At 35.6% G+C, this 19,416-nt stretch overlaps 2 protein-coding genes across 8 annotated transcripts in view; both read right to left on the reverse strand.

The window, feature by feature from the left end:
• Positions 1-11,674, reverse strand: part of LOC149933172 (sodium-independent sulfate anion transporter-like) — a 37,745-nt gene extending 26,071 nt beyond the window's left edge. Inside the window, exons 1-2 of one of the 7 annotated variants that reach the window (XM_090155380.1) lie at positions 11,653-11,674; positions 7,808-8,142 (exon numbers count right to left, since the gene is read on the reverse strand). In XM_090155380.1, the coding sequence (XP_090011506.1) occupies positions 7,808-8,087 (280 nt within the window). In that variant the 5' untranslated portion in view covers positions 8,088-8,142; positions 11,653-11,674. Of the gene's footprint in view, positions 1-2,141; positions 2,677-6,334; positions 6,470-7,807; positions 8,143-9,037; positions 9,060-9,162; positions 9,354-11,652 lie in introns of those variants that run through there. The other 6 variants (XM_090155377.1, XM_090155378.1, XM_090155379.1 and 3 more) reach the window with 6 other exon arrangements.
• A 3,055-nt stretch (positions 11,675-14,729) lies between these two features.
• On the reverse strand, positions 14,730-19,021 carry eIF3b (eukaryotic translation initiation factor 3 subunit b). The gene is made up of 14 exons (XM_090155584.1): positions 18,844-19,021; positions 18,448-18,643; positions 18,193-18,370; positions 18,008-18,136; positions 17,786-17,943; positions 17,586-17,720; positions 17,454-17,520; positions 17,096-17,380; positions 16,174-16,246; positions 15,974-16,096; positions 15,832-15,910; positions 15,426-15,771; positions 15,252-15,360; positions 14,730-15,177 (listed from the first exon to the last, which is right to left on the reverse strand). The coding sequence occupies exons 1-14, from the start codon at positions 18,980-18,982 to the stop codon at positions 15,077-15,079; spliced, it is 2,118 nt and encodes a 705-aa protein (XP_090011710.1). The 5' UTR covers positions 18,983-19,021; the 3' UTR covers positions 14,730-15,076.
• Between the last annotated feature and the right edge of the window lie 395 nt (positions 19,022-19,416).

Here is a 19,416-nt window from a genome sequence, read left to right on the forward strand (position 1 = left end):
GAACAAATTCGTGATAATACTCGTCGCTACTTGGATACAATTGTCAAAAACCGATTGAAATTCAACCCGCCTGGAATAATAGCAACCTGGTGGGCTCAATCGCGATAAGACTTATCTCCGAGAAAAGTTGCACCGCAAAACAAATTGGTTAATTTTCATAAGTCTAAAATGTCGAAACATCTGTAAAGGATTAATTTTTTTCAGCTAGATAAAATAAATCCGAGGATTAAGAATCTCGCATTAAATCATTAGTTTAAATCTTAAATGCCCCCAGCCACGCCAATTTACGTCATTCCAACACGCTAACAATAGTGACATAAATATGGTAATACCTATATAATCCAAGGCTAAAGATTTACTGAATAATACTATCGAAACAGAGTGCGCAAATGACACTCGTATACGTACAACACCTACTCACGACTCACTCGTGAGTTCGTCAAAGTTTACAACGACGTAACGCATTACACGTTCCAACTCGTTGATCGTTTCGTTATCCAGATTTAGAAGACCATCCGCTTGGTCTTCTTATCAAGTGGTTCGTTTTGGGACAGTTACGAACATAGTGCTCTGAATCTGCTTCCAGAGCACCGCATTTGCATTCACCCGACATAGAACTATGTATTTGTACCCCGCCGTTCCGCTTGAGCACTGCGGCAGTAGAAATTAATTGCTGGTTTTCATCCAGTGGTTAAAAACTATTAAACCTCTAGAATTCTCCTCTGCCTGCTAATTTCAAACCAGGCCAAACTATTATCTGATTTTGAATTTCATTACCTCCCAACTTTTACTTCGCGAAAAAGTTCAGTTCAAAAACGTTTTCAACGACACACTTTTGGGTAACTACGTTACTTCTGACTCTAGAGGGAGGAAAAACAATTACACGTTTAAGGGTAAGGAAAACCCGGTATCTAGCATTCATTATAATAAGGTACTAACGAAACAATATTCCCATAATTTGTCTCCTACGTAAATAAAAAAAATGATATCGACCTTGCAGACTTAGAGGGAAGGTACCAAATTTTAGTGTTTTACAAAGACGATAAAAATTTTATCATTTCTCGAACAAAAGTGGCGAGATCCTGAATTTTCATTTTTATCAACATTCCCTAAAATCGGTTACACCCTTCGTAATTATACCACTTTAAGGGACAAAGCTACCTAAAATTATTTTTTTTTAAACCAAGAAAACCGGAATGTCTCCGCCTTTATCGGGACTGTCAGGTATCTCACTACGTGCCTCTTATTTTCAAGGTAAATCTTTGGTCAGATTAAAGATCATTTACTTTTCTTCAATGAAGGGAATTTTACACCATTCGCTTATCTAAAGATTTTTTTTCTAACGTATAAAATTAAAATCAAAAAACTATTACAAAAATTGGAGTAATGCAGCGGCGTGACGTTAGCGAAAACCAGATGCGGTGCTTTTCTTAAGAACCCAGAAGTACAGTTTAATAAACTATCTGTTGCGCCTTATCACGAAACCATTTTGAAACCCGTTCATTATTGGTCTTTCAAAATACGCGACTACGGTGGGTATTTGTACTCAAAAAATTACCCGAAATAGTCATAAATTGTTATTATAATACACACACACATACTCGTATTTTTTTAGTCCTATAATTGGCTTACCGCTCCAGAGGCCACGAAAAAAAGACTTTTTTGCGAAATAAACCTTCCCACCAAAATAGATAAGATGGCGGTCATTATTAAAAGGCGCCACGCATTTATAATTTTTTTTACACCGAATAATGTAATTATTTCTAGAAATAAAAATTGTACCGAAAGCCCAATGCAAACGGGGCTACGATCACACTTGACCCATTTGTTTTAAATCAGATTATTTATAAATAATTATCAATTTAAATCATCTAATATTCTTCGATTAATTTAGGAAAATCTGTGGTAATGACCATAAGTAAGAGGAATTTAAGGTAATAATTAAGTCAACCGAATTAAAAGTAATATTTAAATTTAATTATATTGTCAAAAACTACCAATAAATTATAAATTATTTTAAATTAAAAAAGATGCAACTATTTTAGTGATTTGACAATGAAAAAGTCAAGATTTATACTAGACTAATATTAAAGTAAAAAAAAAAATAAAGTTAATTTAAAAAAAAAACAAAAAGTTATTACCCTTTCGGCCTTTTCTAATTTTGTCCGAGAAGTTTTTGCGGTTGTCATCGAAATTGTCGACAGATTTGAGTTCGACACACGCGGACACGGAAGGCACCGTCGGCCGATTCCCATCGACACCATTGTTTCTGGAACCATTGCTATGAAATTCTCCGTTTGGTGTGTAAGACATTTCGCTTCTGTTTCACAAAGCGCGCGAAACCCTCCAACTAAATATCTAAACAAAATCTTTGTTCCAATTCCTTTTCTTTCGACGGGGGTTGGGTTCTATTATTTTATTTTATATTATATTTCATTACACTCGAGGGAAACGCTGGAATATAAGCCGCTCGAGGCCACTAGATAATATATATAAATTCCGCAAAGTGGGCCGAATTCGGAATAACAAAAATTCACTTTCGCGGGGAGAACAAACCGGTATGGGAAATAAAACAAATTGTTAAACAGGAGAGAACGCAACGCGATTTCATCCTTTGGAAGAGAGATCGGAGAGTCTGGAAGAAGAGCCGTCTCGGATGACGGTTGGAGAGCTTCTGGGACAACTCGCGGATTACTATATTTATATTCGCGCAAAGGCAACCTTGTTTGGCCGAAAGAAAATGATTTCCAGCGAAATTTCTCAATTGGAGTCGAAAGTTTGGTTGCGTTCGAATTTGATTTCATTTCGTTTAACCGGCTTACGGACATTGTCTCCAGGGCGCCGCTCCTGATTGGACGAACGGAGCTACTCCCACCCCCTCCTCCATTCACGCCTCTAACAGACTTGTATTGCCTTATTTTTTATATTCTTTATAAATATAACCTTAGCCGTAAAGAAAATAATTGAATTCGAATAAAAAAGAGAACACGTTATTAACGATAATTTTCTCATAACATTGTAATTTGAAGATTGAAACCTAAATGCTTAGATTATCTATTCTGTAGATCAGAAATTTATATGAAATTTGCTGATATAGGCAAACGTATTACGTAGTTTTGACTGACTGGACTAAAAACGAAAATGTCCCAACCGGCAGTGGCATAGCTAAGACACCCTAGCCCCCCCTCTTTTCGGCGTTTTAGTCGCTTTCTAGTATATTATTTTATAGGAATTTTAGGGCCCCCTGAAGCTCTGTGGTCCTCCTGCATTGCGGGGTCTGTAGGGGCCTTATTTACGCTACTGCCAACCGGTAAAACAGTGTGCCAGCCTTTGACAGCGATTAAATATTTTTCATACGGTTGCCTCGCATTCTCTCGAGAAATACCAACCAATTTAAATCAGCAATTCATTAAGTTAAGGTATAATTTTCACACGAGCCAAGTTTTAAGAGGAAACTAATTATTTAAATTTTTGCTCCCGAACGTTAAACCGCAAAACCTTAAGAAGTAAATTGGCTTTTAAGTGCAAAACTACCACGTACGCGAATATTTTTTGTTCAATCAGCATAATTTTAATTAGTATTCATTTTCTTTAAATTGCAGCCCCCCCCCCCCCTCCCGTGCGAATACATATGTAGTAAGGTTGGGATAAGACCAATATTCAAGTTTTTAGAGAGATTAATCTCCACGATAAGACGTGAATGTCAAACGGGTAGGCGATGCCTATAATTTGCAGTCATTTTGTTTTTAACGTTATATTTCTTTCAATTCAGTAAATTAACCTCGATGATAAAATGGGTAGACGATTCGTATGATTTCTAATCATTGGTTTTTTAACGTGATATTTTTTCAAATCAGTAGATTAAGATCGACCATAAACCGTGAACGTCAAACGGATATACAGTGGCTATAATTTCTAGTCATTTAGTTTTTAACCTTGTTAAGCTTCGAGATAAAACGTTAACAACAAACGCATAGGCTCTGGCTATAATTTTCAGTCATTTTGTTACTAACGCGATATTTCTTTCATATCAGTAAAGATATTAAGCAGCGAGGTAAAACGTGAACGTCAAACGCGTAGACGGTACCTATATTTCAGTAATTTTGTTTTTAACGTGATATTTCTTTCAAATAACTTTAATTGGGTAATGATGAGCTATAGCGTTCTAATAAATCGACGAATGACAATTCCGCGCTAAATTGCGCCGCAGACTTTTCTATTCGGTAGACAACGGAGTTGCCAGATGACTTAATTAAGGATGTTTTCTGGGTCTACTAGTTCTCTCATTTCTCGTTAGTAAATTCCGCGTATGATGGAAAATACCGCATATGTGAACAGTGTTATTATATTACTACTACTTTACAAGCTGCTCAAACTCTGGCAGAAATACAGAATGAATTTTTTTAAAGCTTAACAATATATACTCTGTTGACATAACCTTGATTCGACTGCGTACTTTACTATTCTCTTTAAAACACAATGATAAGAACATTGGGTATTATGAAGTTCATTAAGGAACCTAAAAGAAACGAATAAAATAGCTGTATTTAGTAAAGGGAAAATATTTGAGCAGCTTCGACAGAAGAGGATTTTTCCCCCGTTAATGTCTAGGTACAAATAAAATTAACTTATTTTGATAAAACCCGGTAATGCACAATCTCCAAATAAAAATTTACCCAATGCAGGGCTTTTCTAAATACATAGAAATTGTAGGATACAAGTCTCAAAATTGAAGGAAATCTTTAGTTCTAAAATTACTTATTTAAGATGTTTTATAAGGGTTGTAATATTGAAATAGTTTTATACGACATTGATGTGTCTGAAGATAAACTTTAAAATATTTTCATCCGATAATCTGCTCGGCTATCGTCTCAATAGGCCCTTCAATAAAACATCTTCAAAGAAAACGCCAAGAAGTAATATATCCGAAAAGCAGGACTTGCAAGTAACTGTTCATTTGGTGCTCGTTGAAATAATAATTGAAGCGCCTAGGCTTAGCAGTCGAAAATCTCGCAGTTTAGGAGCTTCTCGTGTTCCAGGCTAAACTGAAAAGGCTAATCATGAACAGTAAATTAAGAGGACAGGCTTTCGATACCCTTCCACAGTGCATTTTATTTCTCTCCGCGTATCAATCAGCTCGAGAGACACCGAGGGAGTCTTGCAAGGTCGTTTGTACCACGTGATCTTAAAATTTCAAATTGGCAATCTAATGCGGTTGATATTGTTACGTAATTTTTTCCGCTTTATATTTTAGTAATTTTTAATTTTGGTTTTTTAATTCAATAAAAACTATCAACTGATATTTATTATATCATATTTAATCTATAAAACCTGAAACCAATACCTTTGGGCGTAAAAATGTACTTCGTGTTTATCTTTTTTCTTTTTTCGAACAGTATCGTCCACTCTTAGCGATACTTGTTTTTTTTTTCAAATAACGTTGGACGACTCCCTTGGTGTGATTGGTTTACGGGGGCTAAAAACCCGGCTTTTTACCGATCCTCTAAAATCTACCATCCATGGGCTAATATTATTGTCTTCATGTAGTTCCAACTTAGTAAATTCTTGCAAAAAAATCCTGGATTATGTCTACTCCCATATTTTGGGCAGGATTTTACCGGATTAGGATCAAAGCGATTTTTCTGTAGAATCATGGCGGAGATACGGTCCGGAATACATTAAGCCCTAAGACTATGGGGATCTCGGCATTAAATAGCCCAATTAGCCGAAACAGTAAAGGCGATAGAAAAAATTGCCAACGCTTCTGCCTTTTGAAAATATAGAAATTATTTTTAGAGTCGCCAGAATAATTTTGCTAAATTAGTAGTTATTTCCGCAGTCGTAAGCCATATCCTTCGAGAAAAAATACACGACTAGTTTTCTTCGCAGCTGCGATTTTTTGTCATTGACTTAAATAAAAAATACGTATCCCCGTTTATTTTAACTTTTAACTACATTTTTTTTTGGTGTCTAATGCCTTTGGCTGACACCATAAGCTTATTTAAAAAAAAAAAAAAAAACAAAAAAACTGATTATCACCTGTAAGCCAAAATAACGTAACATGCATTATTTACGTGATTTTTGCTTCAAGGATGCATTCTAATACCAATAGGGAAAACGAAGGTCTTATAACAAATATATAAAAATGCATTTATTGAGGTTGCGCCTTCACTATGTCCTATTCTTTCAATTATTTAAATCAATATTTTTTCAAAATGTCCGCCAAAAGGGTTCGTTGTTTCGTCTTTCAGGCGGGGTCAGGCTGAGAAATAAGGACCAGTGGCCAGTAGAGCCTAGGTAGTTTAATTAAAAAAATTGGCCACTGGCCACTTACCATTTTTAACCTTCAAAATCAGGCTTTCACGACCCGTAGGGAGTTGGCACTCCATGTTATCTTCCCATATAGACGCTAATACAGTCAAAGGCAGCAAGCTGCCGTTTCCCTATAGACCAGACCCGAACAAGCCTACTGAGCGAGAGAAAGACTTGTTTATATTTCTTTTTGCTAACTGCTAAATTCGCTTCTTCTATACTGTGTGTAGAGTGTAGAGTAGACAGACTCACGACACCCAGTCACCCACCCATACACACAATTGACACAAGGCCAAGCACACAGTGACACAGCATACAAGCAAAGACCAAACAATTTTAGGGATTAATATTGCATTTTTTTTATGAACTAAAATCTTGAAGGGAAAAAACTTTGAATTAATTAAGTGGTCACCAGGGCCACTAACACCCCAAGCATTTAATTTTTAAACTGGCGCAGCTAATTTTTAAAATGGCGATTGGCCTGTGATAGTCATTGAGTTGGGAATATTAATCTAGAGGTCCAATCAAAACGTCGGATTTCAGTATTTCGCGAAACAAGTTTTTAAAAATAAGAATACTGTCATCTGCTCCCATCGGCGTCTCAAATGACGAGAAAACGTTATCATTCTACCCGTGGCGCCGTCTATCTCTCAATGGTTCGTTCAAATAAGACGCGTTTTCAAGCAAAAAGATTTTTTTTCTTTAAAATAATGGATGGCGCCACGGGTCATATGATAACGTTTGCTCGTCATTTTAGAGCAGACGGCACATTCGTATTTTTCAAAAACTTGTTTCGCGGGGAGCAGATTTGATTGGATCTCTAGATTAATATTCCCAACTCAATGGTGATAGTGCCTTATTTCCGCTTATTTCTCACCGCGGCGTAACCAAAACCACTAATTTTTGAAAATCCTAAATCCACCTTTTTAATGTTTACGCGTGTGACGAAATGTTAAGTGAAGACGGGTTGCCTATTGGGGACACTCGGTAGAGTTCAAGGCCCCCTACAAAGATTAAAGAAACACTTTCTACCAGTCAAGGAAAAATTTTAAGATAAGATTAGTTTTTGAATCTCCACGCGACTGAATGTTGTTTTTTGTATGCGTTACAAGCTTAACATCGTTAATGTTCGGACGAGTATGGCTTAAACTCTTCGTTAATTAAGAATCATAACAGGTTTTTGTCAATACGTTGAGGACTTGGCACCTTTTATAAAGAAAACATATAAACAGTAAACACAACGAGATAATAGGGGTCATTTAAAGGTCACTCGCACATGGGTTAAATCTGGTTAATTCGACATAAAAAAAAGCAGGTGTCTGAAGTTAGTAAAATAGTATGCAGTTGTGGCATGGCATCATGGGACCAGAAAACAACCCATAATTTATAATTGGTAAAATTTATCACTGAGATAACTCTCCCAAATAAATGTTTAAAAACATTGGTACAATCGAGTCTCGAACTTTTACGTATAAAGAAATTGAACACGACTCACTCCTAGAGCGATGTGAAATTATGTCCTTTTCCAAACATGAGCTGTAGTTCGGACAATCCCTCAGAGGAGAGTTGTTGGCTGATTTTAGCGAAGATTTTTCATTTAATTTATCACATTTTCGATTTGTTTGTTCAAATGGTGGACAGTTGGAAAGAAGTGGTTCTGATACAAAGGCAAAGTCTGATGGGGAATAAATTCGATGGCTTGTGGTTGGTGAGGACGACCAGGAGGAAGCAATGTCAGATGGATGGCGGACCCTCTCATCCCCAATTCGAACCATGCCAGTTTGAAAGGCAATGGAGAGGTCAAAATAACCCCTTCAATCCATTCGAGTGCTACAAAGCAACAATAATTTAATTTAAATAAATGAAATGTGATATAAATTTAATTAAAATTGTTTAAAACCAATACTCTTACTGTACACCACCTAAAAATACAGTTTTAGCTCCTTTACCAAATTTAAATATTCATCACTGATAATTTTAAATAAAAAAGGAAACAAATAAAAAAGAAAAGGATAATATAGTATACAATTTTAATACATCGTTATAAACATTTTTGATAAAATTGTACTATAATTTTTTCTTGAATTGAGTATGTTATTATGTTGCATCTTACGTCTAAATCCTCAACAGCAACTGTTACAATGGTTTTAGTTTTCAGATTTCAAATGCATACTTAGTAAACGTGTGAAACTACACATTCTGTCTCTCTCCCCAAATTCATAGCTCGTAAAAAATAATTTGCTTCTTTCTTCATTGGGGCATTCAATTTTCAAACCAAAGATTATCCTTCGGTTATTTTTATCCCATACATAAAGATAAATGAGATAATGGCTCTCAACATCTAAAATTGTGTGGTTTATTATACTACTTCCATCCAATGATTGTGTCATGCCGTTCTCAGTGGGGTATGTAGTTAAATGGTTGACATTGAGACACAAAATGAATAGAAAACCAAATGGGTTATCATTAGAGGGATTAAACCTCATAATATAATGATATCAAATTAGCAAAAGGGTTGGGAAGTTAAAATATTCCTATTATTCCGTTAATAAAGTGACAAAATATTATTTGATTTTCATATCCATCTTGAATAGAAAGTTCAAGGGTTTTGAATCAAAACAGTTCCCAAGGGAACTAATAATGGAATCTTGTATACTCAAGGTTCACGAACATTCAAATAGTTAGTGTAAAGTAGGTTAAAACGACAATAATAAAACAGTAATACTAATTGAAATCCGATGGTTATTGTTTCTTTATTAATTAAATGAGTCGGGACCTTATACTGAAGTAAGAGTCCATGTTTACATTGACTAGTACTTCAGTATAAAGTAAAAGGTAAGAATGACTTACAAAGGCTTAGAAAATCTTTGTGAAAAATGAATTACGGTAACTTTATTGAAAGAACATACGATACTAATCCAACATTTATTCATTGAAACTTTAATTATTAACTACTTTTAGAAGTGAGTAAACTTGACGAAGGGAAGACTAATTATTTAAACCCTAACGCATTTAAAACTTGCGTTGCTTCCTCGGATCCTCCCACCAGAGAGGGCAGCATTACTTTTTTTTAAATCCAACAGATGGCGGTAATATGGGGAAAATAAGAAGCGGGAATTTTCAAAGTTAAAATTTTGTTTCACCCTAAGCCTTAAAATATCAATGTAATTATGAAAATATATCAAAGTAATTTATCACTTTAAGCATTTTTTATTGTGAAAATATCTGTTAATATATTGGATTTTAAAAATATTAAACAAGTGAATAGAGTAAGTAATATCACAATATATCGCAGCGCATGTTTGTACAAAATTTTAACTAGGAAATGCTTACAACAAATATGCTGATTTTCGTCTAAGTTCAAGGTAACTGGTTTATTTTCATTGTCATTAGGAATCTTCTCTAAAATTGTCCGTTCCCATTTCCGTCAAGGTTTTTTATTTTGACGAAATTGTGAAAACTAACTTTAGTTAAAGCAGCGTCAGTTTGCTTTTTAGTCGACAAGCAATTTTTGATCAAACGAACCATGTTGTAACTAAATAATAGCAGAAAATTCTTTCATGTCAATGGACGGATTTTGAAATGACGTTTTAGCGCGAGACACTACAGGTACATGTCTTGGGCACACAGCCTTCTTTGCGTGCTTTTTTGACCATAACATGTAGAGGTATTTTCACGCGCAAAAAGAATTTTAAAAGCCGTCAATTGCATTACACGTGTAACGTTATCATAGAAAGTAAACAAATAAGCCTTAGCTTGATGTATTAAAACGTTTGAAAAATCACACGCGCCACCGACCGCACCGTTTAAATGCAGCAGTTGACTAGCAAGCAGACGTCACACGGCTGGTTTCTTCTCCATATTACCGATATCTGGCGGTTATCAAATGCGGAAGCTAAGAACCAGATTAAAAAAAAAAATAATGTTCATAATATGGCCTGTATTACAGACGGCTATGCAGTGCTTCCGAATTGTAATAAAAAAAACCCCTAGCAAAACACTAATAGAACTTTTCTCATTTGAAATCAGTAAAAAGTCTGATGCAGGGGCGTAGAGGGTTTCCATGTCCAAACCCGCCCTTGTGTGTGGCTTTGGCTATACTAAAATTTCACCGCCTTCTCGACCCCTCTCAGGTATTTTAATAATAATAATAATAATAATAATAATAATAATCAGCTAGGCTAATACCTAGGAGGATGAAAGTGAACCTGGAGTGGTAATTTGCGCGCACTATGTACTGCACATGCCTCTCGGCTTTGGCCCGGTTCATCGTAATGTGCTGCCATCTCTGAACGGCAAAATCTGAACTGTGACCTTAAAAGAAGCTAAGCAGGTCCTAGGCAGGGTTTTGAAGATGAAAGTCGTGTATTTCTATAGTTATAGATAATTAGAAAGATTTTGAAAGATAAAATGAATATAATATCAGCAATTTTGAATGAGCACAGTTATAGTTGTGCATCTAATAAGAATAATTTGATTTATTTTGTATGTTAAAATATTTTGGCCATGTCACCAAGGCCTAGTAACCTATAACTTCAACTTGCATTACAAAACATTTGGGAAATAAGAAAAATCCAAATACTAAAAAAGGGAAAATTGGAAATAGGAAAGCTGATAGTCAATTAATTACCATTACTTATCCATTATTAACGATATACGTTAAATGTTGAAAGATTGGTTAAGCCCACCTCATCAAGCTAAGCCTATTTCGCGATATAAAAAAGCTGTTTTTTAATGTTTACTAATTAGAGCTGCGGCTAGAAGTCGTTACAATCGTATGAACCAAGGCGGACACGGAGCACCTCCAGCGGATTTCGGTTCCACACATACGAACAACGGCCCCGTGCTATAGGTATGGTAAATACCACTCCAGGTTCACTTTCATCCTCCTAGCTAATACCCTTGGATGATAAAATTAGCGAACGTCAATAGAGTGTTGTCGTCTGAAACCCTGCGACGTCACCATTGTAATTTGCCTATTGATAAAAAACGGTAACTGTCATGGCGGCCACTATTAACACTACAGCTGTGACGTTACAAGTTTTCAAAATCGTATCAGACGACAACACGTATCTATACCCTTGGCACCACCTTAGGCTTAAGTCATCGAGTGACTTTTAAAGCCATTAATTTAGATTGAATCCCTACCTTGAAGGAATTCTGGCTACGCCACTTGTCTGATGTGTAAAATAATTCTTAGGAAGATAGCGGATAATGTAGTAAGTCGGTTAAATGACTAAGCCTTAGCTACTTAACATATTTTTTAATCATTTTATATATACAATGATACATAGAAATAATTAATTTTAAACTGAATTATATTGTGAATAACAAGTATACTATTCTAACTCTTCTTAAGAGAGCTCGTAAGAACTGAGAAGAGATTACGAACCATCTGGTTAGGAATTATGCGTCACAAAAGGTGGAGCCATGGACTAATTAATTAGTCGATGGAGCCAGTGCGTTGAAACTTTGGGGTCCGTTTAGGGTGAACCAAAGATAATATAGAACTCGTACCCTAGATTCGAAATCGCTGCCTTGCGCGTAGTTAATAGCAATTACCGACTTCCTGTCGGAACTCCAAAAATATTTGCTCCATAGTTACCATGATAAGTATTGTTAACCAACTATTCGCGACAGAAACGAGTCAGTGGCGTAACGGCGCTAGCTTCTCCGAGATAGCGCCTATGATCTAGAGTCTCCTACGCATAAATTAACTTATCAAAATATAAGCCAACGATGCAAAAATTAAATCATTACTTATAAAGTAAAAAAAAACTAATACTAGTGTTGTTAATTTTCCGGAAAAATAAAATGCTGAAAATTTTCCAGAAAAGTTTCCGGAAAATTTTCTGCAAATCGGAAAAATAAAAATTTTAAACATAAATTACCTTTCAAGGGTTTTTAATGTTTTTAACTTTTTATCAATATAAAATGTCTAATATCAGTAAACATACTACAAAACATTAATAACGTTACATTGTTAATCAGTTTAAACTAGTCTAGAGGTTTAGTTTTACTTTCAGATTCAAAAAAATGAGGCGAAAATACCGCTTTATTTCAATTTGCAAACAATATATTAGAATAATCATGGAATGAAAACTTTTTTTATTTTTTTCGGAAAAATACGGAAAATTTTCCGGAAAAAAGGCCTCGGTCATTTTCCGGAAAATTTTCCGAGCGGGAAATTTTCCGCGGAAACTTTTCCGACTTACAATACTAACTAATACCGTCTGCTTTAGCCACTACCTATCTAGCTTTCAATGGCGAACCAAAGGGGGCGTAACGATAGTTTTCGGTATCGAATAGATAGCGCCTTACCAAAGAGTATGGAGGAAATAGAGATAAAACAACCGGGAGAGGTCCGCAATGAAACGTTCACCACCGAGGGGGTTGACAATGGGGAAAACATCTGTAAACCGAGCTTCAATAAATCTTGAAGGGAAAAAACTTTGAATTAATTATGTGTTCACCAGGGCCACTAACACCCCAAGCATTTAATATTTAAACTGGACCAGCTAATTTTTAAACTTGCGATTGGCCTTATTTCTCACACTGACGGGCAAGCTTTTTGTAAATAACCTTTAACCTTTAACTACTCCCTTCTTACTCCAAATCGTTTTTTTCGTCAAGACAGAATTGAAGTAAAATGACGTCATATGGCTACACTTTATAACCTGCTCAAAAAACCCAGAACAGGCGAAAAAAACCACCTTTTATGTCAAGGGAAACGGATATGAGTGTAGCTGATTTTTAAAACTAGCTGTAGAATTCTTCGCAGGTTTCGGGTTTTTACAATTCTATAGTTTAACTCGTGTCACGCGATTTTGTTTCCATAGTAACCTTTTCAATAGCACATGGAAAATAAGAATGTTTAATTTTTGGGTCCACTTATTATTATGTTCCGTGTGAAACGAAATCACATGGACCCAGAATCTATTCTTTCCCCGGACTGAAACATTTTATGGAACGAACTATTTCATGGGATGAAAGTGTACGTTAGATAAAACCAGAATATTATAATAAACCATGGACAAACTAACCCGGCCCTTGTATTTCTTCTTCTTATAAAAATGCTGCAAGTTAGTTAGTTTTTGTTGAAATAATGGAAACTATTCATTTGTACCGTATGCAAGAAGTGTTTCCTTTTAACCAGGTAGCTTTTTTTTTTTTATAAATATTAAGGCTTAGCAAAAACACGACTTTATATTTACAGGTGCAAAAATTCCATGATAAACAGAGACTTGTGAGTCCTGGCTCCCGGAAATAGTACTTCTTAGCAATTTCCTTGGATATGTTTTACTGAAGCACCTACACAGGCCAGATGTAACGTAATAAAAAAACTTATATCCAGGCCCGTAGCCAGCGAGGGGGCCTGAGGGGGCCTGGCCCCCTCAAAATGATTCTGTGCCCCCTTACAATTCAGGGATCTTAAAATTAATTTTGCGCGTGAAAATACGCCGCCATGTTAGGGTATAAAAGCGGGTAAATAAGCCTGCTATACCTCACAATGTAAAGGTACTGTCACGCGCAAAAACGTAATTTTAAAATCGGTCAATATCGTTGTGCCCAAGGGCGTATTTAAGGAGGGGGGTGCTGACGGAAGTTTCACTGATTTTTATTAGGCAACCCCCACTCATCAGCATTTCGGGGGGGGGGGGCAAAACCCCCCTGAAATAAAATCCTGGATACGCCCTTGGTTGTGCCCCGATTAATATCGGAAAAGATTGGGAGAAGTAAATGCTTCTAAATCCACTAAATTTATCATGTTTAAATCATTTCTATTTCAATATTTAGGAATATTTGTTCCTAATTTACTTTAGTTATGACATATATTAGGGCGATATATATACATTTTGAACCGGACGCCACAAACTCTCTGTAAGGCAGTGAACGTGCCCCCTTAGGAATTTGCTGGGCCCCCTCAACTGAAAATTCCTGGCTACGGGCCTGCTTATATCGCTATAAAAGTCATGAAAATTTCTTGCAGCTGGACAAATTATGTGGGGAGGAGAGTGTGCTGTTCAAGAGTTAGGTGATGGGTCCGTATGACCCCCTTCCAGCCCAAAAAAAAGGCTGTTTGTGGGCCCTGTTTATTAATTAAATGGTCCATGCACAGACTAACGCGCTAGCGGCAAAAGTACTTACTACTTGCATACATATTCATGATTTTTTTAGACTAATATTATTTTTCAATGATTACTTTCCTTAGCCTTAATTTAAAATGCAAGTTAATCAACTTAACATTGCTATTTAAACTAAAGATGCTTTAAGAATCAAAATTGTGTAAGTGCTACCTTATTAGTGAAAATGTTGTATTAACTCATGATTTATCTTCACGAAATAGCACAAATAAACACACATAAGTTTATTCATGTGATCATCTGCTTATCACCTAATGTTGGAAATAAATAAAATAATATCAAATATTTTATTAAACCATGGTTTTGATATTCTAAATGTAATGTGATAAAGTCCTCCCATTAATTCAATACAATTTCCCATGTTGGGTTTACTCTTATCCCGCAGACTATTACTAATTTTTTTTATATCTTAATTTGAATTAATTTATCAGTCCTAAAAAACAAAAAATGCAAATTTTTAAATTTAGTGTTTTCAGTGCTTGATTCGACTGAAAATACACAACACAGGGGGATGAATAGTTCAGTTCTTCAACTTGTTTATCTCTAGCAATAGCTTCCCAAGAATGGCAGGTGGCAATGTTTCCTCTTCAAAAATTAAAACGTTCGAAACCCTTTGAGGTTTACTCTTCGTCCAACACAGTGATTTCCTCTTTTACAAAGAATTCAACAGTTTCTTCCTCTAGATTCTCAACATGGCTGTCTAACTCATCCGTATCAATATCTACAAAAAAAAGATGTGAATGGTGGAACATACTTCGTCATTTCAGAAAATCATTTTAAAATTAGTTTTCTTACTGTTACGGAGCTCTAAACGTAATTTCTTCTGCAAATCATACTCGTCCTCTTTCTTTTTCCTATACGATTTAAATTCGTCTAATAGCTTTCTACGTTTATCGATTAATTCCTAAATAAAGCAATAAAACATATGACTATGTAGTGATGAGGTACATTAATAATAACAATATTTACCTTAGAAGCCTTAGATTGGGACATTCTGTCCTTAATATCAAACTGAGAGCTATATTTCTTGAGGGTCTTTTTGACTTCCTTAATTTTCTCTTCAGATAAAAGGGCTGGTGGTCTGGGTCTCCACAACAGCTGACAGAACTTTTCAACGTTAGTCGATCTTCTCAGTATTTTTCCTTGGAATGACCACATCCAATAGGAATAGTCTACTTTGCCACCCCACATACTAACGGCAGTAACTACATAGCGACCAGTTGGATCCCACTCCAAATCAGTGGCCATATGATGTTCAGATTGAGCCATCACCGTGAAATCATTCGTGTCGATAAATTCCAAGTTACCACTCATACTAAAATTTTAAAAGAAAAATTAAATTTAAGGCTTCTAAAAGTTATACGATATAATTTACCCTCTAAGGCCAGCTAAAACTATAAACTGTCCTCTTGGAGACCAAAATAAATGATTGCAGGATTTCCTCTCAAATTTTTCTGCAAATGAATCACAGTGTTACTAAAGAATTATTTTGGAACACAAATTTTGATGTTTCGTACTTAAATGATTCACATGCCCTCCAGGCATGATTCCGTAGAAACTAACGTTGATGTGCGGGTTGTCACCATGAATTATGGCAAATTTGCTTCCAACTGGCTCCCAGGCGAAGGCAGAAATGTTTTCTGTAAAGAATTAACAGTTTAACCCCTTTTCCTGCATAGAAACTTTGGAATATTATTATATAAACAAATTGTGATACCTTTAAACTCAATGCTATCTACTGGAATCTGCTTTTCCCTCATGTGGAATATTTCAAAATTATAATATAAACCCTACAAAGAATTTAATAAAGATATCAAAAATTAAAAAACTTGATTTAAGATTATGTATGTAAGGAGGGTAAGAATTGAGATATAAAAATGGGCAGCAATTAGGACCAGGTCAAACGCAGTAAAAGCTCGAAAATTGTTCGAGCCTCAAATCGAGGTCTAGACTTAATTTCGAGTACTAATTTCTATTATTCTTACCAAGGCACTACTCGCAAGCTTTTTAAAATGGCAGGAAAAGCTACTAAAAAATTCCCCTTGGTCCTGCCTTAAGACCTCACTGATTTTAAATGTAGAAAACCAAAACCAAAACCATAAATTACATAACGTAGGGTGCCCTAGCTGTGTATTGTCAGTTGTTTGGCGGTTCATCCGTTCACTATTTACTTATTGTAATCCCTTGTATGGCTAGTTATTAATTTAGACTTCACTAATATGGATTCAAATAAACGTAAAAGCTTGGGCAGTAAATATTTTTTAATTTTGAAAAATGTTTTATTTAATAAACCCAATTATTCAGAGCCTAATTATTCGAGTACTTAAAACCCCCTTTTAAGCTAAGACTATTTATTTGAGTGCTCGAAACAACTTTTGAAGCTAAGCGTAAAAGCTCGAAAGCCGGATAAAATTTTAAAGCTCGGTTCGATACTTGAAAAGTGAAATTTTTCATACTCGAAGCTCAGCTCAAAACCTAAAAATCAAGGCTCGCACATGCCTAGTCAAATCCCATTGCTTGGTTGTACTGAGATAAAAATAAACCTTCCACCTTACAAAGATCTCTTACTAGCGATTACGCTGAACATGTTTTTCTAAACAGGTTGTACTGAATACTTCATATCCTTCTGATAAACTTACACTATACTTCCATTCATTGTCCTTTTCTTTCTTAGCTTTGGTATACCGATCCACTTTCATACACAAATAGTCACCAGATTTCTGCCAGTGCATTTTACAGTCGGCTACATTGAACAAATTCTTAGTCCTTAACTCCTTCCGGCTTGGAATTTCCATGAGAGTTACACGCGCTGGCGTGTCCTTGTCTTCAGCCACCCAAAAACCAACAATATTATTGGTGGGTGACCAAGAAAAGTGCCTAATTCCTGGGGCTTTTACACTCTTTTTGTCTAAAAGGCCAAAACTCTGACACATGTGGAAAAATAATAAACTATTGTCAATAACACTACAGCACTGAGTAAATAAGTTTAGGACTTACAGGCGTTTCGTAAATTGATATTGCGTCATTCGACATTCTAGCAAAATATTTGTCATCACTGCTCCACCTATGAATAAGTAACGACATTAGTAAAACAGGCATTTTAAGGTTAAAATATTGAAATTAGCATACTTAAAAACTGGCCAGACAGAATGATGATGTTCAGAGCTGAAAGATCGTTTTTGGGTTCCAGTTCTAATATCCCAAATTATTATCGCAGGGTTGTCAAGCTGTGTCTCAAGAAAAGGACTGAAGGTTACCATATACCTAAAGGTAAAAATATAAAAATCATCTTGTAAAATATTAAACATGAGCTAATCTGCTTTTCTTACTTTTCACAAGGAGAAAAATCAATGAACTGAACTCCATTGTGACTAAATTTCATGATTTGTTTAAAGTCATCACCACCCCACAGAGCTATTCCTCTGGCATGAAATGTTGCCAAATAAGTTCCCAAAGGTGACCAAGAGACGACAGTTTCAGTCCATCGCTTTGTTTTAAAGCAAAATTCTTTAGTTCGATATAGATATGGGTTTTGAGTGATTTGTTTTTACTTCTCTCTCTTTCAGAAGACTTGGTTCAGGTTGACTATTGAGGTACACAGCAGTTTTGAGTCCACCTTCGTAAATTACAGAATACTGATCGTAACAGTCTTGCTCTAAAAGCCATCCTCTTAAATTTCCCTAAATCGTGGACGGCTTTAGTATTTAATAGTTTTTAAGGTTAGTAATCTCTTTACATGATCAACATATGGTTGTGGAACAGGAGCTTCCCATTCTTCATCAATCACTTCGTATTTATCAAAATCTGTAAACAAATTTACAGAGAAGACATGTTGCTTGTCCAGACGATAGCCATTGGTCATTTTCATGGCTTCCTTTGCATGTTCAGCGGTTGAAAATTCCATAAATACATAGCTTAAACATATGAAAAAGTAGAGTTGGAAGTCACTATTAAAATTTTTAATTGGGTTGGGGGAAATTTTTTTTCATACCCTTTGGTTTTGCCAGTTTCGTCTAATGGAAAATGTTCAGTAACAATGGTTCCAAATTGTCCAAACAGTTTTTTGAGAATATTTTTAAGTTTTTCAAGTCTTTCAGGTCCAACAACTGGAATTCCATCCACCACAATAACAGATTCAACTCCATCAGTTTCTCTAGGTTTAGAGGGCAATATGTCTTTCAAGAGTTCTGGAAAAGCCCGTGATTAAAAAATACTTTGTCAAACAAATAGGAAATCAAAAATTAATAAAGACCTAACGAGATTCCGTGTACGTCAAGGCGCAAATCGTTAAAGCATACGGTTGGCTAGCTGGCCGCCATTTTTAGGCTTACAGACGGACACGTGCACGCTAACTGAACTCCATATTTTGCATAGTTTAAATAATTACCTTCGTCGGTTATATCATCTACGAAGTCTTCTGGATCACTGAAGTCAGGTTCTTCATCAAAACCATTTTCGGCCACTCTATCTATTGAAGGATCAGCATTTTTTTCGGAGCTTCTCCTCTCCAGAGTTTCCTCTGCCATCTTGGAAAGCTTTATGATAAATGTCACGTCACGTGATAACTAAGGCGCAATTTTGTTAAACGTCACAATCGGTAGTAGATTCTTTTTAAAGAGAAATAAACTATTTACATTTTCTCATAATTAAAAATTTACTTATTCCACTTTTGATGCATCTTATATGTTGTTTTTTCATAACTTAACTATCATATCTCTGACTATTCCACATTAATAGAGTGTCTATAGCCAATGGCAACTTGCAAATGGCAATTTTGACTAGGAGTGACGGAGTCACCATTCCCACAATCGACACATCCTCCTTACGAACGATTGAACTCTTACAACCAAATGAACCATTTTAATGAACCTCTTTTATGGTGATTGGGTCACACAACTCTGACTTACGACGTTAGTGGCTAACAGCCTAGCATTGAAACTATCCTCAAATATGAAATGTT

Source organism: Leiobunum rupestre, chromosome 8 (assembly GCF_980474605.1).
Source record: "Leiobunum rupestre chromosome 8, qqLeiRupe1.1.hap1, whole genome shotgun sequence".
NCBI lineage: Eukaryota > Metazoa > Arthropoda > Arachnida > Opiliones > Sclerosomatidae > Leiobunum > Leiobunum rupestre.